Below are 26568 nucleotides of genomic sequence, written 5' to 3'. Positions count from 1 at the left end.
CCTCCACCAAATGTGCAAAGATCTTAGAAAGGGATGTTTTTGTTTTGGAAGGGCTAATCCAAAGGTCAAAGGCTGTATTCAATCTTTCCCATGTCCAATTAATCATCCATGATTTGACACACATTTCCAACTGCCAATAAGTCAGAAAGCATTGAGGGCCAAGGTCAAACATATTGCTACATTCGTCAGATATAAGGTATCTGTCATCCTGAGGACATTAGATTTGGTATGCTAATTATAATGCCTTTTGCCTTCACGCAAACAGTAATTTGGATAAACTTCTGGATGTCCCCAAAATGTGAAATATTTAGACATGAGATAAGGATGAGTAAATACTGTGTGTATAGCCTTCGATGCACCAATGGGGACCCGAGCAACAACAAAGACTTCTTCTGGGGTAATGCTGCATATCTAGTATGTAATAAAGCCGTAAGACTCCAGGGATGAGTGAGATGACTTTCTAGCCCATAGTTATTACACCCATTAGATTCATGAATCCAATCAATACAGTGATGAAAAATGCTTGCTAAATTAGATCATTGAATATCGGAGAAATTGGGCAATAAGAAGGCTGCAAAGGGCCCTCCTCATGTTTAGGGAGAACTTTAATATAGGTTGTATTTGTATCCTGTCACCTGGCAACAATCCATGATATAACGGTAACGGCACTGGATAGATTTGTTCTTTTCCAGTAGCACACTGCTGCAGATGTGGTTGATTTATCTGGCTGATGGTGTGGAGTTCTCCTGCCAATCACCATCAGTCTGTCTATATAAATATCAGCCCCTCTTGCTGGAAGGTGCTGGTCATTATTACTCAGAACACAGAACATGTTTGGAGTCATGCATGCTGTCTTCTTGTTTGAGTTGATCTTAGTTTGAGTAGTTCTCCCACACTCTCCCTGAAGATTCCCGGGCCATCTGATTCCCGTGTTCACATGTTATGCGGGTCCCTATTCCCTTACTCTACAGTCATGGTTCCAGATATCGGATGTCCTTTACGCTGTCAGATGGGTGATGTCTGACACCTTTTCCCTTCTCCATCAGCTGGGTGATGTCTGACGCTCTGCCACTTACGTGTGTAGGTGTGAACGTTAAACTTATGTTATGTCCTCGTCTGGTGTTCCTATCTAGGGCGTGACTGGTGTTGCCCATTTTCCAGTGTGGGACCGTCCTTATTGGGATGATCGCCCCACTTGTAGACAGGATCCTCTTAACAGGGGTTTAGTTATCTTGCTAGGAGTAGAAACTCACAAGATAGCGATGACCCTTGACGTAGGGTTGTGAGCTTATATACTTTGGCCAAAATACTGACTATTACCTCATGCTTAATGATATTTCCATCTGGCTTGTTGTGTTAGTACTATGGCCACCAGTTGTTGGAGTAGGATCTATGTCTCTGTCTTCCTTTGCTGCTTGCATGTTGGGTTTATGTTTGGTGTGAATGGTGTCCGATCGTGTGTGTATATCCTTCCATTTGTTTCCATTCAGCCATAAACATATTGCACTAGTGTAGGCAAGGTGAATAAGACCTGCACTGAACATAACACTGGTCTCTACTGAATTCTTGTTATATTTGTATAAGGATTATATGGTACAAAACAGTAATGATCCTTAACAGTGTTAATATTGAGAATGTGAAAAGTGCCCTGAAGGAATATAGTTTGTGGTTACAGCCAGGAAATGTATCCTATTATTAGGTTGCCTTCTGCTAAAATGCAGATATAGTACATTACTGCAACATATTGATAGGAAACTTAGGATAGACAGCAGTTTGATAATCGGGGTTAAATACACCTCGTCAAAAAATATCAAGCATCTAGAAGGAGTTTCTGCAGAACTCGGCATGCAATTATATCTCAGGCAGATATGCAAATGATTAGAGTTGTGGTGATTAGATGAAGGGTCTTGTCACCTGAGGCGCTAAAAGTGGTCGCACCCTTGGCCTATATAAAGGCTCTCAGAGGCTACTTGTGTGTAGTGACCTCTTCTTCCGCCTGTGTAAAGCTTTATGACCACTAGACGTGCTTCTACGATGCAATCAAAGAGATTTCGCCCAGTTAACAGAGTTTGAGGTGGTGGTGGTGGGGGGCATTATTGGAATGTGAGAAGCTGGATGGTCATATCAATAAATTGACCACCACCTGGGCCGTTCTGACCAGACTGTTAGCAGGTGTTCGAACCAGTAAATTTGTGAGGGCATACACACAAGCTGACCGGGCTCAGGACGCTCTCGATAGATTGAGTTCGACAGACGCCTTCAAACAGAGAGGCTTGGGTGACATGACCACTGAACTGTTTTTTCTTTAGTGACATCCAAGTTTAGTTTTGGCTCCGATGACGGCCATGTTCGTGTCTGGAGACCCAGGGGTGAGCCACTGAATCCTGCCCCCACTGCTGGTGTGATGGTCTGGAGGGCTGTCGCATATGACAGTCAGTCAGTCCTAGTAGTGATATGAGGGACGATGACAGCTCAGTGATATGTTCAGGACATCCTGCAGCCACATGTGTTCCTCTCATGGCGGCTTCCAAGAGGCATTTTCCAGCAGGACAATGCTCAGCCACACACACAAGCGGTCACAGGAATGTCTCCACAACATTGTCACACTTCCGTGGCCTGCTCGGTTGCCAGACTTAGCACCAATAGAACATGTATAGGACCATCTGGGGTGCCAACTTCGCCAGCCTACGAGCTTGCACAATCTAGAGGTTCAGTTACAGCAAATGTGGAGCGATATACCGCAGGATACCATTCAGAACCTGTGTGCCTCCATGCCTGCCTGTATCACATCTTGTATCAAAGCCAGAGGCGGTAGAGCAGGGTACTACAGCCTCTATGCTCGCCCGTATCACATCTTGCTTCCAAGCCAGAGGCGGTAAAGCAGGGTACTAGAGCCTCCATGCATGCCCATATCACATCTTGTATGCAAGCTAGAGGCAGTACAGCAGGGTACTACAGCCTCTATGCCCGCCGATATAACATTTAGCATCCAAGCTAGAGGTGGTATAACAGGGTACTAGAGCCTCCATGCCCGCGCGTATCACATCTTGTATCCAAGCTAGAGGTGGTACAACAGGGTAATAGAGCCTTCATGCCCACCCGTATCATATCTTGCTTCCAACCTAGAGGTGATACAACAGGGTACTAGAGCCTCCCGTCAAATATTCAGTTTTCTGCAATAAATGATCCCTTTGCTCTGATATTGCAATCACTTACTTATCAACACTACAATCACACGATGAAATTTTCATTAAATTCTGGTAACTGCTTCTACCGTGTTTCCCCGAAAATAAGACACTGTCTTATATCAATTTTTGCCCCAAAAGAAGCACAGTGTCTTATTTTCGAGGGGGGGCGGTGTATACTCTCAATGATCTCCGGCGGCTCTGCGGCAAACTGCAGAGTCCTCCCCGTCTGCAATCTCAGCTTCTTCTGGTGACGCACAACACCTGCTTTGCTGGAGGCTTGGTATTCAAAGCCCCGTCACAAGAAGAAGCTGAGACCAGGTGAGTATTGATTTATATTTTTTGGACAGGTTAGCTAGGTCTTATTTTCGAGAGAGGCCTTATATTTTACATCTCCCCTCGAAAACTGGGGTAGGTCTTATTATCGGGGTAGGATCTACTTTCAGGGAAACACTATAGGTGCTTCACTTTTTTTTATAGTGAGTGTATAGAATATTACTTACCAAGAAACAAAGACGCCACATTCTTAAATTCATCAGCTTGCTCTAGGCAATATCTATAATTTCCAGAAGCCGGTCAGATCATAACTGTATCTCCATCTAGTAAATGTGTGCATACATATTATGCCTGTGGTTATGTATATTATGGCATCATAAACATTGCAGCACTGAGTAGCTGTAATGACCAGCGGTAATATACAGACAGCATGTATGATATACAGTGAAACAGGTTTACTTAAACTATCATTTTATATACCGGCCTAAGTAAACATTGTGCTGCTGTGGAGTGCGCCAAATGTACTGAGGTACACGCCGCTTATTACACGTGACGCACCTTCCGCCATCCAATGTGTCAGATAGGAATTCTCCACCACTTACCAGATGGCTTGGATCTCAGGTGTAATTTATGATAGTTTAATGAGTAAATTCTAGTAAATGTGATGGACTACTAGCGGCCATGACCCCTAAAGTTATGTTTGAGACACTTTTTTAATAATTAGTGGAACTGGTGTAGAATGCTAAAAAAGTAGCACATTTTGGCACACAATATGTTATATGCAGAAACATCATGATACTGGCATAATGAGTTCAGCAGGTCTGCCCCAATATGCTTGGTGGTTCTCAGCATATGACAAAATATGTGGTACCTGGACAGTAAAATGATGTCTATCCATCCATTCATTCATGCATCCATCCATCTATCCAGATACCTAATTTATTTCCCCTCATATTTGGATTGTATTTTTCCATAGTTTCAATAGTTCCTTCTTTACTCTCCTCTGTAAGTTATATATGACCCATTGGCACTGGAAGCTGATCAGTGTGGAGCCACGCTGGTCATTGTCGCGGTCACATCCAGAATGCTGTAGAACGGTAGTAGAGCATATGGAGAATGAAATCTGTTTATATGATGACAGAGGCCCAGCTGTGATGAGCTCATGTTCCTTGTCTGCAGCCAGTTGTCTTGTCTGCTTTGGTTCATCATTACAAATGTACTTAGAAATGTGTATGGAAAACTGTAGTTACAGGATGGGATGGGAATAATTCTGATAATTGCCAGGTGAAAAGCAAAATAGACATCCTGAAGCTATTAGTGTAAAATGGTATTTTTCTGTTAAATGCTCAGCACTTCTGTTTGTGCCTCCTTTTTGGGGGTATTTCACTCATTTATTGAAACATGCATAAAAACTGGCGGCTAGTAAAATATGCACTCTTTGTAAAAAATAAAAGATCAAGTACCTAGAAGGAGTTGTTATCTTGCTGCAAAACATGGCATGCAGTTACATCTCAGCCCGATGTGCCAATGATTACAGTTGTGGTGATTAGATGAAGGGTCTTGCCACCTGAGCCCCTAAAAGTGGTTCCCTGCATGGCCTACAAAAATGCTCTCAGAGGCTTCTTGTGTGCAGTGGACATCTTTTTCCACTTGTGTAGAGCTTGTTGACCACTAGACGCCTCCACGCCCCCTGTATCGCATCTTGTATCCAAGCTAGAGGGGGTATAACAGGATCTTAGAGCCTCCATGCCCGCTGGTATCACATCTTGTATCCAAGCTAGAGGTGGTACAATAGGTACTAGAGCCTCCTTGCCTGCCAGTATCACATCCTGTATCCAAGCTAGAGGTGGTACACCAGGGTACTAGAGCCTCCATGTCTGCCCGTATCACATCTTGTATCCAAGCTAGAGGTGGTACATTAGGTACAATAGGTACTAGAGCCTCCATGCCTGCCCGTATCACATCCTGTATCCAAGCTAGAGGTGGTACAACAGGTACTAGATCCTGCATGCCCGCCAGTATCACATCTTGTATCCAAGCTAGAGGGGGTATAACAGGGTCCTAGAGCCTCCATGCCCACCCGTATCACATCTTGTATCCAAGCAAGAGGGGGTATAACAGGGTCCTAGAGCCTCCATGCCCACCCGTATCACATCTTGTATCCAAGCTATAGGTGGTACAACAGGGTACTAAAGCTTTCCTTCAAGGGGTCAATTTCCCACAATAAATTCTCCTTTACTCTGATATTGTAATGGCTTACGTACATCAACGTTACAATCACACAGAGAAAGTTTCACTAAATTCCAATATGTCCTCCTAGGGAAGGGATTGTTTATTTAAAGAGAGTTGGTGTCACGCTAACTGAAAGCCCCAGGGCTGGCACTGCAGTTTGCCTATCAAGCCATGTCTGTGGCATGGCTAGCTAGATTGCTTGTCAGATTGTGGTATTATGTAATACTATGGTATTACATCATACTGCAGGAGTGATCAAACCATCGCAGGATCATGTCCCCTGTGGGGACTAAAAAAAAATGTAGCAATCAGTTTTAAAAAGTTTTATTATTGCTGTGTGTACACCGCAGAAACAACCCCCCCCCCCCCCCCCCAAAGATTGTGGAATTGTGCTTTTTTTCCCATCTCACTTCACTTAAAATTTTTTTGAAGTTCTTCAGTACATCAAATGGTACCATTAAAAAATACAACTTGATTTAAAAAATCCGCTATATATGAACCATTTTTTCCATAAGAACCGAAGACCATACAAATAGCAGTATGAGTGAACAGTCTGACAATGCAATTGGATGGGGTCTCAGTGTCACAGTTTGCTAGTTGCCTCTTTTGAAGAATTTGCATTGATTTTATGTTTTCTGGTCTGGAATTGCCATTTTAGAACACAACTTTCAGAAGATTTGTGTTTTTTGTTTTTGTTAATATGAATTAAATACATCGTTGTGGTGGTACATCCAATAGTGGTAGACACATCGCACTCACATTACACTTTTAACATAACTTTAACCTCAGCTATCTTGGTGTTACTTTAGGTAGCCACGTTTGTGATTCTTTAGTCCAGTATGAGCGTGCCAGACTAGAAGCACTGATATTTGATATGTGCCTTTTTATGTAATTTTTCCTAAATATTTGATGGTCCTTTGAAAACTCTAAATGCCCTGTGTTTCTGCTCCTCATTTACCAGTTAATAAAAGTGACAGATAGCCAGACTGTATTACAAAATGTTAGTTTTTCAGTCTGCTTTACAGCACCAACGTGTCACGTCCTAAATCCTTTTATAGTAAGTCCTACTTCCTAATATTAGACTGCCACCTAGTGGTTTCATGTCAGCAGAGTCCAGATTCACGACTTGATTTGCAACATTTGTGTGATGTTCTCCCTGCAGTCTTCAGAAGTTAAATGCAGTTTTTGTTTTATCTAAAGAAGTATCCATATTCTAATAATATCTAATTGCAATCATTAAGATAAACAACTTACCACTGTGTTTCCCTAAAAATAAGACCTTGTCTTATATTCATTTTTGCCCCCAAAGAGGCACTGGGTCTTATTTTCAGGGGAGGTCTTATTTTACTTAGCAGGCTTGGTCCGGGTCCTCCCGCTGCTCTCCGGATCTTCGCCGCACATTCTGCAGTCCTCGTTCGCCCACAGAAGATCACTTCATGATTATGGGATTCATAAATCCCACTCCCAGGAAGCGATCGCTCTGATTGGCTGAGCAGCGCTCGAGAACCAATCAATGCAGTGCCCTGTGAACCAAGCGATGTCTGTGATTGGTTCATCCAGCACTGCATTGATTGGTTCTTTGACCGCTGCTCAGCCAATCACAGCCATCACGTTGAGGAGGCGGGATTCATGAATTGGCCAATGACACAGCTCAGCCAATTCATAAATTCTGCCTCCACAATGTGATGGCTGTAAATTGTTCATTGAGTAACGTATTGATTTGTGATTCATGAATCCCACCTCCACAATGTGATGACTGTGATTGGTTTGTCCAGAGCTGCATTGATTGGCTGAGCAGCGTTTAAAAACCAATAAAAGCCATCACTTCCTGTAGCTGGGATTTATGTATCCTGTAACCAGGAAGTGATCTTCTCTGGGCGAACGAGGACTACAGGATGCGCTGTGGAGCTCCAGAAGCAGCGGTAGGACCCAGACCGACCTGCTAGATAATGTATTCTTCTTTTTTTTAATGTAATGCAGCTAAGGCTTATTTTCTGGGTAGGGTTTATATTTCAAGCCTCCCCAAAAATCTAAAAAAAAAAATCAGGGTATGGCTTATTTTCAGGGTAGGTCTTATTTTGGGGGCAACACGGTAATATAACATTTTCATAAAAGATAAAAAATTGGACAGTGAAAGAGCAATAAATAAAGGAGGGCCACAATCTTCATGTCTTTAACCCTTTTAGGACCGGGCACTGTAAATATATGACACTTGGTCCTGGGCTTAAAACCCAGTCGTATGTAAAATTACGTGGGGATTTAAGCCTCCTACTCTGCAATCAGTCAGAGGCAGGACGGGTTGTCAGCTGTTAGTAACAGCTGATAACCCGGAGGAGAAGGCAGGAGAGGTTTTCAACCCTTTCTGCCTTTCCTTCCCCAAGTACACAGCGCTCAATGAGCGCCGTGTACTGGAAAGTAAAAGTGGAAGTGTAACTTTCACTGTGGGAGTCACGTGACTGTCGGGATTCCCTGCTATAGCAGAGCTGCAGGGTCGTACTAGACCCTGACCAGCCTTGTCAGTGACTAATGTCACTACAGGGGTTGTTTTCCCTTTAACTGGGGATGCTATGGATGCCCCAGCTGCAGTGGGAAAGTGTCAAATAAAAACAAAAAACATGTGAATGTCCCCCAGAGGTCTTACATGACGTCATGGGGGACATAGATAGTAAAAACACAATTACATACATCAGTAAAACACAATTACAGTATAAAACAACAATATATACATAAGAAAGAAAATAACAGGAAGCCGACGCCAACCAAAACTACCGCTTTAAGCGTCCTGTAATCCAAAACCATACATATTATTTATCATAATGTCCGAAACAAAATGAGGAACCCATTCCTATACTTTATTTTAGTGTAAATATACCAATTTTAAAAAAAAAGTAGAAATCTTAAAAAAAATATTTTTTTTTTAGCTTTTTAACCCCCAAAAAACGGAAAAAAATGTCAGTGAAAAATATATTTTAAAAAATAGCCCTATATGTCACGGAGAAAAAAACGCAGGAAAAATAATTTTGGTGGCTGATGGAAAAAAAATAGGGTAGTAAAACTGCCACATGGGTAAAATCCCTAAAAAGTGTCTGGTCCTTAAGGTACAAAACAGCCTGGTCGTTAAGGGGTTAAAGGGGTATTCCAATCTCGGGAATCTGATTTCAATGTGATCGAAATCGCAAAACAATGCACTCATCCTTCAGATGTTTTCAAAGTGCTCCGTTCTCCAGATATTGATTCCTCTGTCCTCTGGTTTTTTCCTTTTTGTTGCCAGGGAAACTGACCGCCTCTTTTATAAAATAAAATAGAGCAGGTCGGCACTTGTGCGCTTCTTTTATGTTAGGGCTTAAACAGACGACCGTGATTTTGTCTGGTTTTGCAGGCGTGAAAATCATGCCCGCAAAATGGGACAAAAGTATTGATGTCAATGGCTTCATTCTCACAGTTGTGTTCCTGCACATAAAAAAAGACAGGACTTGCCCCATCTCTCCCGCTTTGTCGTCATGGCCATCAGCTACCGCTGCGCTCTACTATTTCTATCCATAGAGGAGGTATATCCCCCATGCCCAAAAAGGTGTATAAAAGTAATATACTCATTGTAGCGCCCCCACAGTATCTGACAGGTATGGAAGCCCGGAGGTAGGTTTATGGGATGTCACAGAAGATATCCTTTTCGGCCTCCCATTGACTGCAGTGGTCACTTCACTGCTGCAGTCGATGTAAATAGAAGACCGATGTGGCGACCAGCAATGTCGGGAGACCCTTGCGCTGCAGGAGGTCAGTATGTAATTTTTTTTCTTTTATTACATACTCTGTCTCCTTACTGCCACCAATGTTTGGTGGCGTTTGGTTGCCTTCTGAAAGCCCCCAACTCGGCCATGCCTGTAGTGAGGTAGAATGTCTTTCGGGTGATGGTATAATGTAATACTGCGGTATTACATTATACTGCAGGAGTGATCAAACAATCGCAAGTTCAAGTCCCCTGTGGAGACTAAATAAAAATGAGTTTAAAAATTTTTTTTTATTAACAATTAGAAAAAATGAAAGGAAGTAAAAGTTTATACCCGCCTCTTACCCCCATATTTTTAAAAAATAATTTAAACAATAAAAAACACAAGTATGTTTGGTATTGCTGCATTTGAAAAAGTCTGATCTATCAAAGCATTGCATTATTTGTCCAGCATAGTGAACGTCGTGAGAAAAAAAACACCATGCCAGAGTTGCGCCTTTTTTGGTCACCCCATCTCCAAGAAGAAAAAAAAATTATATAAAACAATTAAAAAGTCATATGTACTCCAAAATGGTATCAATAGAAACTACAGTCCCACAAAAAGCGAGCCCTCCCATAACAATGCTGACAGAAGAATAAAAAGTTATGAGGGTCAGAAGATAGTGGCAGAAAATATTTTTTTATTTTTTTCCCAAAGATATTCAGTTTTTTAAGAGTTGGACAGAAAAAAATATAAATTTGGTGTTGTTGTAATCGTGGTGAGCCATAGAACGAAGTTATCGTGCCATGTTTGCCGCAGAATGTAAAAACAAGACTCAAAAATGCGGTTTTTTTTTCTATTTCACTCCACTTAGAAATTTTTTAGTTTTACAATCCATAACATGGTGCATTAAATACTACCAGTGAAAAATTCAATCTGTCCTGCAAAAAATAAGGCCTCACACAGCTTAATGGATAAATAAAAAAAGTTATGATTTTTAGAAATTGAAAATGAAAACAAAAAAGTGGTCCTTAAGGGGTTAAGGTGCAAATGCATTCAATTGGCTCTTGGTAGGCCCAAAAATGACACTGCATCAGTTCTGGGTATTTTAGTTCCCTTTGGTGTATGCAGCAACCTAGGAAGAAAATGTGAAAAAGTTCTGCTGAATGAATGTTGACAGTGAGCAAACACTATCCCATTCTGCAGCAGCACATTCCTCCTAACTGGCTTTTGTGCTTTATCCTGGCACCAAGTATGTTTGCTTCCACCACACAGAGACTCTCAATACGCCACACAATAATCTGTTTGTGTCCAGATGCAACAGTAACAAAGCTCCTGAGTTTTTAATGCTTGCTAAAGCTCCTGCTCCCAATGTCGGTGGCAGTAGGGGACGTGTCCAGTTCTGCTTAATGATCGACTCCGAATAACAAAAATAATAGTAATTGAAAAATTCAGGGAAAGGTTTTCTAGGACGCAGTTTGTGATTCTGGGTATGCTGGCTGTATAGTACCCCGTTTCCCTGAACATAAGACATACCCTGAAAATAAGACATAGTATGATTTTCCAGAATTTTTGAGGATGCAAAATTATTTTTCAGGCTTTTTGAGGATGCTTGAAATATAAGCCCTACTACAAAATTAAGCCCTGCTAACAGTTAATTAAAAAGTCAATTTAAATAGTGTCCAGGCAACTATACATGTAAAAAAGTTAAACCTTTTTGAACAAAAATTAATATAAGACACTGTCTTTTTTTCGGGGAAACACGGTAGTACTGTGAACCATAGCCTTGCACTATGAGCATCGTGGGGCACAGGTAATAGATTGGCATTGTGCTCCAGTGGAGATTACAAGAGCATTAGCCCAGTGGGATTCAGACATACACATTCTAGCCATAGCAATCTCCATTGATCAGTGATGATTCTAACAGTTCAAGTCTGATTCTTAAGGCAGTTGGGAAGGGCGATCGGTTAAGCTTCTGGAGCTCATTTTTAAGCGCTTAAGTGATTTTTTTAAACCAAATATAGAGTTCTTCTTTCATTACAAGTACAGGAAACTTGAGCTACAATGATATATGTTTAAAAAAAAATGGAAACCCACCAAACAACCACCCTTCCCCACCACCACACACACAAATGTTTAGATACTAAACATGTTTAGGTGCCATTTCTTTCAGCTTAAAGGGGTATTCCAGTTACATAAAGTTTCTGTCAGTTGAATAATGATTGAATGTTATTAAATTATTAAAGTTTGCAGTGCGGTTCTGCTTTGGATTTTGTAGCTCTATCAGCCATCACCACCTCCAGGCACTTCAGAAGTGTTTATTCCCAGGTTGTCTCTGGATATGACCTGTAGGTATTCCAGCGCCACAGGTCAGGCTCGCTTAGTAGAAATAATCAGGAAAGGGTTTTTTTCCCTATTCAGCTCACAGGACTGAATTGCTGACCAATAGCAGAGCAGCACTTAGTGGGGGCGTGCACAGGAAGGAAGTACAGAGTAGGGAATTGTGGTAAATGTAGTTTCAACCTGCATTTTAGCAGAAATGAGGTGGCCATCTTGGAAAATAGTGATGTAGGAAAAATTCTGAAATGGGGACAAGGTTGGGAGGGAAATTATATTTTCTATGATTCAGTTTTGTATTCCAGTCTTAATTTGCTATGTCTGCAAGTGAAATGTTCTGCAGAGTAAATTCCTTACACTGATGAGATAGTGAGTCACCAAAAGATACATTCGATTTTCATTAGAACAATGGAGCCAGCAGAGAGAGATGAGTCAGCAGAACGTGATTATTCTTTACACTTCAAGGAAAAAACTGTTTGAACCAAATGAATGATGTAGCTGTGTTTGGCTTTGTAACACCCCTTTTTGTGTAAACTTGAACTATTTGTCTAAAAAAAGTTGTGTCTTAATTAGAGATGAGCGAGCGTACTCGGAAAAGCACTACTCGCTCGAGTAATTTGCTTTATCCGAGTATCGCTGTGCTCGTCCCTGAAGATTCGGGTGCCGCTGCGGCTGACAGGTGAGTCTCAGCGGGGAGCAGGGGAGAGCGGGCGGGAGAGAGGGAGAGAAAGATCTCCCCTCCGTTCCTCCCCGCTCTCCCCTGCAGCTCCCCGCTCCGTGCCGGCACCCGAATCTTCAGGGACGAGCACAGCGATACTCGGATAAAGCAAATTACTCAAGCGAGTAGTGCTTTTCCGAGTACGCTCGCTCATCTCTAGTGTTAATACAATAAATCAGAGAATCTCTTGGGTAAGGGCTAATGCTGACAGACAGATTTCTGCCGTATTTCACGTGACGGAAATCTGCAGCGTTATCCCGCAGCTATTAGGTGCTATTGAACTTAATAGCTCAATGTTCACGCTGCGGAATTCTGCAGTGTGACAAAAGGCGCGGCATGCTCTAATTGCTGCAGGAAAACACGCTTGTAGTCAATGGAAGCCATCCATCACGCAATGCTTCCGCTGTGAGCACAGCAGAGGTATTGCATGATTACGCGTCACCGCCTACCGCCGTCCATGTCATCGCCCACTGCCGACGCGTTATGCGCTGTACTGCGCATGCACGTTGGCTCGCCAGATGGCACTCATGCGGCGGATCCAGAGGGGTGAGTACGGGGTCTTTGGGGGGCACCTGATTCATCCCATTGCATTGTATGAGATGATTTTTTCCGAGCCCGTACCAACCATGCCTAATATGACACCCACAGTATATCTAATGGCTGCTCAATTTATACCCACAGCCATCTATGCAAAACACCTTTCATATAGAATACCTCTCTAAATGGAGGAACAGTATACATTAAAGTTTTAAGCGAAAAAGAAAGGTGCGTAAAATTTGCAATAAAATACATCGGTCTCAAGACTTAATATTAAATGGTTCAGGGATGACTATTATATGTGGACATTTTTTGCATTTTCAAACTATAACTATTTGGGAAACTGATAATTTGTTCTGAATCCTCCAAAATGTCCGCTACGGGCTCTCACGGAATCTGATCTGCCATTGGACATGAGGCCAAACACAGAGAGCTTCTGGAAGTTGTAAATCACTCTCTATGTGGAAGGCAGGACCATCTTTAGGGTTATGTACAGAATACACAGTGTACCAGAAAAATAAAATGTAGCCGCCCTCACCTGGTGTCCAAAGGATCCGCTCATTATGGTACAGGTAAAGGACAGTGCAGAACATGTAGTACTGCACTGCAGTGTAAAGAGGCGCTACTAGACAGCCAATTAGTTCATGCACTTCAGTAACACAGGGTTTTTCCGGTGAAATGCTTATGTTGATTGGCTTTACTTTCCAGCAAAATACATGGGCCGCAGATCCTACAGATGCATTAGAATCTGGTTTCAGGTTACAATGGTCCAGGCAAGACCATTGTATGTTGAAAATATTGTATCCTAAGGCCATTGTAACTGAAAGCAATTCTGTATATGATCAGTGGCGAAGTTAAAGGGATCGCAGCTGCAACCCGTCCCCTAGATGGCAGGAGAGTTGCTGCCATACTAGTAATAGAGGTAGAATAGGCATGGAGAAGAGCCCCAGTTAGTTCGTCCATGTCTTCGACCATTGTACTTCCCACCGTTACCATCTCTGGAGTGTGAAGGAGGTAGTCACCAGAGTCAGTCATGTTTTATTTCAACCAGTTTACATTGTGTTTGGGCTAGTCGCCATTGTTCTCATTAAGGTGACTATAGCCAGTATAATTTTATCTTCAAATTCTATCTGGCCAATGATTGCTGGCCATGTAGAGGACATATTGATTGCTTCTAATGAGCAGAAGTAAGGCTGGCTGCACACGGGCAGATTTGCATTGTGAAATCCAAAGCAGGTGTCCACCTTCGGATTCCGCAGCAAATACCGCCCATAGCATGCAGTGGAAAAACACTTTTTCCTGCACATGAGTGGAAACCAATTGCGATTTTCCACTCGTGGCGGAAAAAAAATCGCAGCATGCTCTATTTCTAAGTGAAATCTGCCCAAACTGCTTCCATTGAACTCAAAGGAAGCCATCCGACCCACGGCCCTTCCGCAATGACATTGCGAAAAGCTCATTGGTATCCATGTCATCACCTAGCGATACGGCGGGAAAAGCGGGGATTTAAGAAAAGAAAATCTGTACTATGCATGTCTGACGTTTCGCCGTGCGGACCATCCGCAGTACAGAAAAGATAGGTTGCGCGGATGCCAGCTGGGCACAGGGCTGGATTCTGCTGTGGGCTCCTACCAAGTTGTGTGCAGCCAGCCTTACAGTTATTGCTGAAAAGAGAATTGCAACCTGTAATTCCCAGTGATCCTCACCTTTTCTGACAAGGACGGGCTACTCTCTCAGTGATACTTGATTGTGACATTCAGTTCTTGTCCGCTCTGCTTCCACAGACTAATCCATGGCACTATATCATTATATTGGCTAATGCTTCTTAGCCTTTACTGTTACTTTGCTGCCATTATACATAATACCAGCTCACTTGATCTATTGTCAGATAAGCTCTTTCTCATAAAGGATAAGTTACTTAATTATTCTCTTCGGAGTCGTCCAACTGCTCACATTCTGGAGGATTTCTGAAGGCTCACTGCTGGTAACCCAAGCCTGGCAAACATGGGGATTTCTTATCTACTTTTTAAACTATATTTAACTTTGGGTTGAAAATTAACACCGTTTAATAGAGCGTCAAAACCTGAGCTGAGGGCCTGTGTGAGGGCTGAAGCCAGGAGCCGGACATGGAGGAAAGGGGGATCGCACAGATCAATCTCATAGGCATCACAGTGATCCAGACAGAAGATTGAGTGCATTTAACCATTGATGTACAGAGCTCGCACGGGGAAAGTCTGTTCATTTAAATGGGATAATTCACACAAGCGAGTTTCTCTCGGACCAATAATCTGAGTTGGAAAAATGTCCAATTTTTGTGCAATTCTTCTTCCAGAATCGCCCATTTTTTCCTATGGGAGTGTTAAAAAAAATTCATTACAGTCGCATGCCAAGTGCCCTGCATGCGATTTTCATGCGAGTGCAATGTATTTTTAATGTAGATTACTGTAGAAGCCACAAAAGAGTGCGGTGAATGGATCCAATGAAAGTACATTGCTCCATTCACACTTGCATGCATACGTATAATACATGCGTAAAAAAGAGCGCAGCATGTTCTGTCTTACAGCGTATTACATGCGATGGAGCCCTATTGTTCTCTTTGGGCGTGTAGCAAATGCTGTACATACACAATTACATTACATTACGTATGTGTGATGTTTATACAGGAAATTTTAAAAAAACAGCGTGCATGAAATACCGTTTGATGCGCAGTGAAAAATTGCTTCCATACGCAGCGATATGCCAGCTCATACTGCGGTAAAACACTGCATTATACGCACAGCGTTTTACCACATGCTCGTGTGAGCCCAGCCCGTTTCTCACGCACGTGAAAATCACAGGAAAATAGCGCAAAAATTACATGGAAAATGAACAGACCAAAATGGCACTTGCCCGTGTGAATACAGCACGAATACAGTGCCCAGCCACCCCCTGAATAAGAGGTCTGAACTTGTATAAGGCCGTAATCACATGAGTGTATATGCGCATGCAAATATTTGCGCGCACAATATGCAGTGAATTGAACCCATTGATTCACATGGGTCCTTTCAGATGTGTGTATTTTGCATAGGCTAATCCGTTACGCAAAAAGAAAAAAAAATACACCATGTTCTATTTTCCGGCGTATTTGCGTAAGGAAATAGAACATATGAAACTAATTAGGCTAATTAGCCATTTCAATGGATGGGACCTTGGCTGCAAGTTTTCTTTGCACACGCAAATGTGCAGTTTGTGTTTGCAAAAAGTACATAAAAAAAAAAAATAGTTACATGCGTAAATACGCAACGTCCGATGTGCAAAAGTACATACGTGTGTGTGAATCCATCCTTAGGCTCCACGGACGCAGCATTGTGGGAATGACCCCCTTTCTCCCAGCATTTGCTCCCTATGCTGTCCTGCAGAGTACAGAATACTGCAATATAAAGGTCCTCTCAGGCTCCTCTTACTAGTGTTACATTACAAGCACTGACTCAATCATCTTTTGGTGGATATTTTTGGAATTCCTGCTTTCTGCGTACCCCCCCCCCCCCCCCCATTGGCCGCACACAAACGCTCTGTTACCCCGGACTATGCTTGATATGATACATGAAGCTGTCGCTCGTGCCGGAGGGTTCTGTGGGTGTTGCTGGCAGGCGGAGTTTTTCTCGTCACTGAATTTTCCTTCCTGCACAGCAAAAGCTCCATCTAGTTGAATATGCCATGAAGAAGGGTAGAAGAATGATGTGGCATCTGCATAGTAGTGAGCAGGAGCTGAATGCAGTGCTGGTAACCCTCATGTGTTGTCTGGGTCAGTATGTGCCTCCTTAATGCTTAGCACCATATGTGTTAATGACAGTGTACCTACCGTAGGTACTGCATGACAGTGTGCCGTATGTACATGACAGTGTGCCGTATGTACATGACAGTGTGCCGTATGTACTACATGACAGTGTGCCGTATGTACATGACAGTGTGCCGTATGTACATGACAGTGTGCAGTATGTACTACATGACAGTGTGCCGTATGTACATGACAGTGTGCAGTATGTACTAAATGACAGTGTGCCGTATGTACATGACAGTGTGCAGTATGTACTACATGACAGTGTGCCGTATGTACATGACAGTGTGCAGTATGTACTACATGACAGTGTGCCGTATGTACATGACAGTGTGCCGTATGTACTACATGACAGTGTGCCGCATGTACATGACAGTGTGCCGTATGTACATGACAGTGTGCCGTATGTACTACATGACAGTGTGCCGTATGTACTACATGACAGTGTGCCGTATGTACTATATGACAGTGTGCCGTATGTACTATATGACAGTGTGCCGTATGTACTACATGACAGTGTGCCGTATGTACTACATGACAGTGTGCCGTATGTACTGCTGGATATTGTTTCATGTTTGTTTTGGTGAAATGTATCATTCTGATTTGTTTCTGAATGTTATTAAAAAACATTTTCCCCCCCCAAATCAACACAGTCACCATGAAAGCGACAGTATAAATCTATTGATACATTTATTTCTCTTTATTATCTTTCATATAACAACCAATATGGTTACAATTGCACCTCCCACTTGCACTGTCACCCAGCTTTCCCAGAGTCCTGATTTTCTCACATCTATCTGTCTGGTTGGATTTGCAGGACTTGGAGAAATGTAACTGTAAAAGTAGTCAGATTTGCCATTTGTGTGTCTGGGAAAGCTGGGTTACGACCCCAGTGGGTGTTTTGTGGTGGTCTTGTTAGCCACCCACATTTCCTAGAAACGCATACCGAAAGGAACAGCAGATAGAACTCAGCTACTTGTATTTTATGGTTATTAGTCAATATTGATTTATTTTGGGGGCGGGGGTTCTTTTAAAGGCCTATAATAGATGGCCACAGTAGACCGCCACTAGAAAAAGCGGCTCTCGCTGTAGGCTACAATGATGCGTTATACCAGAGATCTCTGAGGCTCACTATGTGGAAGTACTTTAGAACTTCTCCTGGCAAGAAGTGATGGCGGGATCTCATACAGCTAGACCCCTCGTGATCTGTTGGCTTTCTTAGATCTTGTTCACGCTTCCGGTAAGAACATCCATTGTTGGACTCCATTGTAAGAGCAGAACAATAGACGTAACATCGTCTCCACATCCATTATATGTCGGACACCAATGACACCTGGCGGATTGGATTGACTATAATGGGGCTTGCATGCTGTGCTACTTTTTTTTTGGTAATCTAGTGAATTCTGCAAACAGAAGCTGTAACGAAGGAATAAAGTAAATGTGCCATTAGCAAATTACTGTATAGAAATCAACTTTTTGTGTTCTTTAAAAATCAATGTTGTTGTTTTTTTTTTTTTATATCACAAACTATAATTAAACATGTAATGTCCCAGTTTTTATAGTGACAATTAAGTCTGACAATAGACTGCCATTTCCTGTTCTAGAACTTTTCAGCAATCATCCCATTATCATCACAGGCAGGATTCTAAATAAAGCTGACATGTATAACAAAGGATTCAACATTTACAACAGGTGATGGTCACAACCGACCTCTTCCCCCTCCCTGCACAATGACCTCTGCACAGGTCACAGATCATGCCTATAACACTCTCCCATAGAAGTCATTGGGCCCACTGCTGTTGATTTTGTCTGACCAGCTTTAAGGGTGTGCGACCTGTGGGGCTGCCAAATTGCTGGGGGCGCCACCTGAAATTAGGTCTTGCCAAACTTCGGTTGTTTCCTTTTCTTGAAGCACAGCCGCTCTTGGTTCCACGTGACTCCACACAGTTCTCGTGCCATACACAGTATATACCAATGTATGTGTGTATACTGTGTATATAATGTGGTACAGACTATACTGATGGGGAGATAGATATATACTATGGGGGATTTATACGGGGGGAGGGGTGAAATAGCTCAGGGGGAAGATATATACTGTTGTTAGTGAAGAGTGTATACAGTGAGGAACAAAGTACTAAGGGAGATATATATTACGCCAGTATACACTAAGGGGACATTCACATGTAGCAGAAATGGTGCAAACTTTCCATAGGAAAACATCTGTACTAAAATCTGCATCAAAACTGCATCAAAATCCCCCTCGTTGTTATAGAATTTCATTCAGATTTTGGCTTGGATCTGCGGCAGACTTATCCCCTTTAGTTGGAAGGGGGAACGTTGCTGTGGATCCAAAACAAAAACACTTTTTGTAGCAGTTTTGATGCAGATGTTGGTGTGGATTTCCTGCATCATCTCAACCACGTGTGACCGTACCCCCGCATCAACGGAAACCAGGTTTTCCATGTTGAAATTCTGCATGTGGATCTGCATATAAAACCGTGTAAAAAAAACAAAACTGCTCATTTTGTCGTGGATTTTAGCGGCAGAAATCGCATGGAATTTCTCCTCGGTGAATTCCACCATGTGATGAAGACAGTATGAGAGGGAGGTATATACCACGGGTGGCAGGGATAGTAAGGGGATCTATACTCTGGAGTGTGCTGGGTGTATCTTGTGCACTATAATTTGTGATTTTTATATGCTGGAAATCTAATGTACAAGTTAGAATACATCTGCCCTATTGTTTGCAACAGTCGCATAGTTTAGATTTTTTTTTCCCCATAAGGCTGGGTTCACACCGGGCAGGTTTCATCGCGGATTCCTGTGTGGAATGCACCCCCTCATTAAGAGGGGGTGAGTTCTGCAGCGGTGACGGCGATACACTTGACATGTCGTGGATTTAAATTCTGTGCGTTCAATTGGCGGTGAATAGAAGCCATTGATTTCATTAATAGGTCTGTTCGCATAAGTGTTTTTGCGCACACAAAACCAAACCACTGATTTCAATGGTTTCATTTTCACTATCGGGATTCTCACGCATTCATTGTACGGGCGAATACAGATAGGACTTTTTCTATCTTCTTGCTATTCTTTTCGCACTCCTGTGCTATGCTGTGGAGTTTGAACGCCCAGTGAGCAAAACAAAAAACCTTGTTCATGCGCGACTACTCTCCGTACCGGCGAGTGTAGTAACGCAACGCATACGGCCATGTGTGTTTGCCCTTAGTGTAAGGCCACATCTAGTGTTAACACTGAGGATTTTCAGCAGCGTCTTTGTTTATACGTTTGCCTGTACACATCATATATTCACATGAATTAATTTTTGACACGATCGAGTCCCGATTTTCATTGGCGCATTTAAAGCCATTCTCACCGGGCGCTGCTGCGTGAATGTTAAAAAAAAACACGCTGAAAGCGATGGCAAGCAACGATCGGAATAGAATGTTCGGAATGACAATTAATGCCTAATTGGGGCCAACTGTCTACTTTTCCCAGATTTGTACGCAGGGTAACATCCCCCCTCCCCCTTTTTCCAGCTGCCACAGAAGTTTATGGGAGCTTGTGGCGTATCACAGCCAAAGATATAGAACAAAACCTATCTTTTCACGCAATGTATAAAAAGATGGCCAAAAAAAGATTGAGTTGGTCCTGTTTTTTTTTTCACGTGTGGAAAAACACATTCGTCTAAATGAAACAATTGAAATCCAATGCATCACATGGTCGCGTTTTATGTGCGACTTTTTTATGCAAGGAGACACCTGTGCAAATTTCAAGAAGTGTCATCCATATGATGCATAAAACATGTGATGGGACCTGCGGTGTAGACGTAAATCTGCAGCACCTCCATTGGTGTTGCAGATTCTACTGTGGATTTCTTTTTTTTTAATCTGCAGCGAATTGATGGCGGAATCCAAAATATGCAGTGGATTGTCCTCGGCAGAAGTTCATGACTCCTCAACAATCACAAGGAAATCTAAAAATGAGCACATTTAGGCCGAATGCCCACGGACGGATTATCACTGCGGAAAGACACCCGCAGCAATGTCCGTCCATAGACATGCTGTGTAAAACGATTCTCCCCTGCCCACGAGTAGAAGTCAACTAAGTTTTTCCACTCGTGGGGGTAGAATTGCAGCCTGGTCTAATTTGTGCAGGAAAGTGCATGGATGGCTTCCATTACAGTCAATGGAAGCCATCCGTCCCGCGATACTCCGCGCTATGGGCATGGCGGAAGATAGTGGGAATCCACACCATACCACAGCGCCGGCGCATCATGCGTGTCAACCAGGTCGGATTCCACATACGGGAGCCCCCAGTGGAATCCATCTCTGACCCTGGCCAGTGACCGCACATACCTTCGCTTTCTGTATTGCAGATGAGTGCGGATGCTCACCGTCGGTCATGCGCAGTACAGATTTTTAAAACAGTTTATATATTTGTTTTTCTGGTGCCGTCGCTAGGTGAGGACGCGGATGGGCTGTGGGTCAGACGGCTTCCATTAACTTCAATAGAAGCCAGCTGTGCAGAGTCTGCACAAGAATAGAACATGCTGCGATTTTAAATCTGCTCACGGCAATCGCTATCCACTTATGTGAGCGGTCATGTGAATGTTCTGTTTTTTCAATAAGTGCGGAATACCGCGGATTGTCAGCGCAGCTGATGATCGCAGATTCTGCAATTGAAATCCAGTTGTGTGCAGCTGGCCATAGGCTTATATAATAAAATGACTGCTGTGTACAGATGATACTGGAAAATGCAGTAAGTGCCCCCTAGTGGTGGCTGAAAATAAAAAAAAAAATTAAATGTGACATACCAATTCGTCATCTACATTCATTTCAGTCTCTTTCTGACAATTCATTTGACTTGAAGATAATGGGATGGGGGAAGTAGGAAAGGTCACTGCGAACAATTCATGGTCACCTGCTGTGGGTAACAGGCTATGTTTTTGGATTACTAATGCATCCTGTCCTCCATAATGTATTAAACACGGAACATGCACATTGCTTTATTAAATGCAAGTCCATTGTGTGTAAAAAGGATGCTGCATTATGTCGTTACTATTACCCAGGCATCTCCAAGGTCTCGGCTGGACAGTATATGTAGAGGTCAGGCTTGGTCCTTGCGCAGTTTGTTTTATGGTGTACAATTAGTCAACCAGCTTTTATCACTTCTTCTTTATCATTTTAAGGAGAATTTTTTATTTCTTTTTTGTACTGTTGCCATCCTACTTTTCCTCACATTTTTAGTACAATATCACATTTTTCATCAAATAGTAAATTATTTTGCTTTGTATTTTCAGATGAAAGAGACAAAGTACAAAAGAAGACATTTACTAAATGGATTAACCAGCACCTCATGAAGGTGAGTAGTAAGAGAACTATGCTATAACTAGTATAAATACTGCTACAGACCACCTACCACCCAAGGTCAGATTGTCTCCATCTCCCCCTTGAAATAAACACTCACCCTTGGCCAAGTCTATTTTTACACTGATGATAATGTAAATCTCCACAAGACGTAAGTAAAGGCCCATTTAGACACAACGATTAGCACTCAAAAGACGTCTTTTGAGCAACTTTTGAGAGATAATCGTTGTGTGCCTTTAAGCGCAAGGTGTTCGCTCGAATGTTGAGTGATCACTTTGCACTCCGAGTGGGGAATGCAAAAGACAAGCAGGGCCGTTTGTCTTCTGCATCCAGCTGTTCTCTGCTCGGAGCGCCCGGCTGTTATAGAGCTGTGCGCTCCGTGCGGGGTATGCAGAATACAGCTGGACCGATGTGTTCTTCATACTCAGCCTGTCATCAGGGAGCGGGATACAGCTGAAACAATAGTATCAGCTGTATTCCGCTGTCAATTCCTGATAAGGCTCATCGTTGTCTATCAGCATGCTGAGCAGCAACGATCAGGGACTGCTTAGTGAAAACTGCACAATGTCAGTGCAGTTAGAAACAACGATTATCACTCAAAAGACGGCTTTTGAGCGATTTTTGAGCAATAGTCATTGTGTGTAAATCTGCCTTTAGGCCGGTTCACATCTGTGTTGGGACCTCTGGTTGGAGGTTCCGTTGCCGAGCACTTTTTCTCCCAGTAAAATACCGGGCAGTTGAGTGGGAACTGAACGGACTTGGATATAGTCAGTGGGGTTTGAGATAGAGGGGTCATAAGACAGACCCATTCAGCCAAGGCATTACCCTTTCCTGCAACCTGAATGGACCAGGAAACCAGAACCCCTCCCACAGATATGAAACCAGCTTAAAAAAGGTGATTAGCACCTTTGCTTGTTATCATATTTACAATTTGTCTTAAAGTGCTTAGGTTTTTTAATTAAGCGGCACCCTTATGCAATCGTATAGACGTAAATTGCATACATCTGTAAGATGCGTGTTTCAGTTTTTGGCAGTCTATACGCTGGGCATACTGTAGTTATCAAACTTGATGTGCACAAAGTCTTGGGATCCATTCACATGCACGGTCGAATCACAGTGTTTGACGCTCTTTTTTTAAGGCCTTTGTCACATAAACCTATTTGTGCAGCGGTTTGTGCACGCAGAATTGGTCCACGCAATATGCAGTGAATAGAACCCATTGATTTCAATTTGTTCGTTGACATGCACTTATTTTGCACAGGGAAAAAGCACATATTGAACTAATTACACTAATTGCTCATCCCAATGAATGGGAGCATGGTTGCTTGTTTTTTTACATATGCAAAAAATACAGTAAAACACACACATGCGCACACAAATACGCAACGCCTATTGCGCAAATGCACTTATCCTGGTTTGTTGCAGTTTCGGTGGGGATGATGAGGGCATGCACTAGCATTTTTGTTGACTGGGATTGAGAAAAAATGGTATCCAAGAGATGTTTTTGAGTTACAGGCAGCAGGAAGTGATGAGGGCTTATATGTATGGTTTGAAGGACATAGCAGTTACTTTGGATAGTAGACTTATGGGACTTGGGGAAAGCCATATAGAGCCATTAACCTTGATTAAAAGGTCTGGTGGGATAGTAGATTAAGATGGGGGAAAGAGGGTGAATTCCGTTTTCTCCATGCTAAATTCTAGAAAGTGGAAAGAGAAGAAGGAGGATATGGATGATAGACTGTCCGGAATTCTATATCGCAGAGAGGCAACGTCTGGGCCAGAGAGGTAGATACGAGCATCATCAGCATAATGGTTGTACTGAAAGCCATGGGAGTCTAGACCGAAGGTATAAATGCATTAGATTAGGTGTCCTAGGACAGAGTGTTAAGGGACACATGTCTACCTGTGTAGGTTCTACCTGTCTCCAAGGCTGGATGCACACACAGTATTTTACAGCATTCTTTACTGTGGTTTTGTTGCCATTTTTGGTTCAGATATGCTATGCTCAGATGTTACTTTGTAGCTTTGACATCTATAGTAAACTATTATTACTATTATTTCTACATACACAGCATTTTTGTGGCATTTTTGAGGTTTCTGGTGCTTTATCAAAGTGGCTCATGCTCTAGTTATTTGTTTTATTCTGCCATTTCTCTGTTGGGCTCGCCATGAGAATAGAGATACAGCAGAAAAAAATGCAGGTTACTAATTTAACAAAATTAAAAATGCCAGCAAATTGCTTGTAAAAACACAATGAAAACAACTTTCTATGTGTGTTTTGGTTTTTTTGACGTTTGAAAAGTGCTGAAAAAACAGTGGAAGAAATGACCCTTAGACCAGTTTTAGAAGAGGGTGGGTATTACATGTGCATTTTTATGCCCTTATTAAGGACTAGTGTCCTGGTCCAACCATGAGTTGGATGCTGCGAAGTCAAGTCAGTAGACCCGCGATCAGGGTGGGAAACTAGTCTGTAATACAGGTACAAAAATGTGGCTGTAATCCACTGTTCTGAAACTAACCTGATGGTACTGTTGTGTTTAGAGGGATGTTGGATCATGCCCTCCGTTCATTCATGGTAAATGCCGACTAAGACTTTGCATGCATTGCCAAGCTGGCTCTTTGCAAATATATGTTTTAAATTAGACAAAATCAAGCAGAGAAAAGTCAGACTGGAAAAAGAACATAAGATTTAATAGCACGGTAGGAAGGCAGTCATTTCTACTGCTGAGATGTGATGAAATAAGCTTTTATAGCTTGTTATGTGGGCAGCATTTGCCGATGGCAGGGGGTAACCCTGCTATGAAGGTAATCTAGTTTATACACATAAATAGAATAGGTGTCTCTTACTGGATATTAATGGGAACATAGCCATTTAATCAATCAGGACAAATAAAAAAGAATTGGTCAGCTTTGGTCTGAATCACTGCTGGCTAGATGTATTGGTCTTCCCTGAAATGATGACACCTATGTAAGGAAAGATAATTATCATATGACAGATACATTTCCCAGGGTAGTGGATCACTGGGATAACACCTATTTGGTTCTGTGATGTAGAAGTCATAATGTATAATTCTATACAGGGAGGACAAAGATACAGAAGAGCAGGGATCCTAGAACATAGCATTGCTCATTTTGATCGGCCAGGCAGAAAAATTGCCCTGATTTTGTGCCAAATTGAATCAGGTAAGCCCATCCCGATTTTTAACTGAAATTGCGGGAAAATCGAATTTCCCAAGTCACAGCGCAGCCAATAAGCAGTCACATTTGTCATCAAATGTGTCCTCAGTTTTGCATGTGGGCAGCGGTTTCATTGGATGTCGATGGGGCGGTCCAAACAACCAGACGGAAAAAGCCAAGACATTGAATGCACTGATGCCCAGACAGTTTTTTTCCTCCGAATAGGTAGATGAAGGTGAGTCAGTGTGCACAGTCAGCCCTCCGCAGGCATTGTAGAGTCAGCGCGATGTGGGAACAGAGTTGAAGGTGGAAGAGGATAAGGTACTTGATGTCAGGACTCGGGGTCCGGGAAACTGGAAGTCCCTGAAAATACCCGCAACCCCTTTCCCTACCTACTTGCCCCCCTGGGCTAAGCCCCAGGGCGACAACTGGGCGACGGACCCTACACTCACTAAGGAAGGGGGACACTGGGACTAACAAACAGACAGACCCTGGAACAAACAACAGCAAGGAGAGTCAGACAATCCGGGTCGGCAACGAGAGGGTACGCGGTACAAGAGGGTCAGGCAAAGGCAACGTCAGGTCAAAGGCAGAGAGTCAATATCAGGAGTGAAAACACGAAGTACGCTGGTGTAGCAGGAAGACCAAACTAGCACTGGCACTGGTCTGCAGACATAAGCAGGTTTAAATGCTGTCAGAGCTTCCCCCTCAGTAGCTGATTGGGGCGGGGAGTCTGACATCAGCTGAGTGCACCCAGCAGCACTGGGGAACCCGCCCCCAGCCCTGCAGGAAGCAGGGAAGGAGACACATGCCTGGTTGCCATAATACCGAGGACACGATGCGGGGCAACACTCACTGCGTCCCTAGGAACCCGGCGGCGAGGAGGAGCTCGGCGGCCAGGGGAGGTGACGAGGACCGGGGCTCCCCTGCGCCGCACAGCAGCCGCACGTGTGACAGGACTGGCGGTGAGGGCACGAGGGACCCACGAACTGCCAGTCCTTACACTTGATCTAACATAGAGAGGCAGGGAGAGTCATCATAGCAGATCACAGTGGGAGGAGGAAGAGGTGGACTTTGTGGGGCAACACTCTGCCAAGACAGGGAGTAGGGTGTCGCAGAAGAACATTAGTGCAATATTGCCACCATCCACTACTACTAGCAGCACCAACACCCGGCCCACAGGTAGGCCAGCTCACATGACTTGTGCAGCCTGGGA

At 43.0% G+C, this 26568-nt stretch overlaps 1 protein-coding gene across 1 annotated transcript in view; it reads left to right on the top strand.

The window, feature by feature from the left end:
* DST (dystonin) overlaps nt 1-26568 on the top strand; it is a 391490-nt gene that overhangs the window by 57509 nt on the left and 307413 nt on the right. Inside the window, exon 2 of the mRNA XM_066604043.1 lies at nt 22109-22170. Coding sequence (XP_066460140.1) covers nt 22109-22170 — 62 coding nt within the window. The remainder of the gene's footprint in view (nt 1-22108; nt 22171-26568) is intronic.

The sequence above is a fragment of the Eleutherodactylus coqui genome, chromosome 1 (genome assembly GCF_035609145.1).
Source record: "Eleutherodactylus coqui strain aEleCoq1 chromosome 1, aEleCoq1.hap1, whole genome shotgun sequence".
In the NCBI taxonomy this organism is placed as follows: domain Eukaryota; kingdom Metazoa; phylum Chordata; class Amphibia; order Anura; family Eleutherodactylidae; genus Eleutherodactylus; species Eleutherodactylus coqui.
This window is presented reverse-complemented; position numbering and strand designations above follow the sequence as displayed.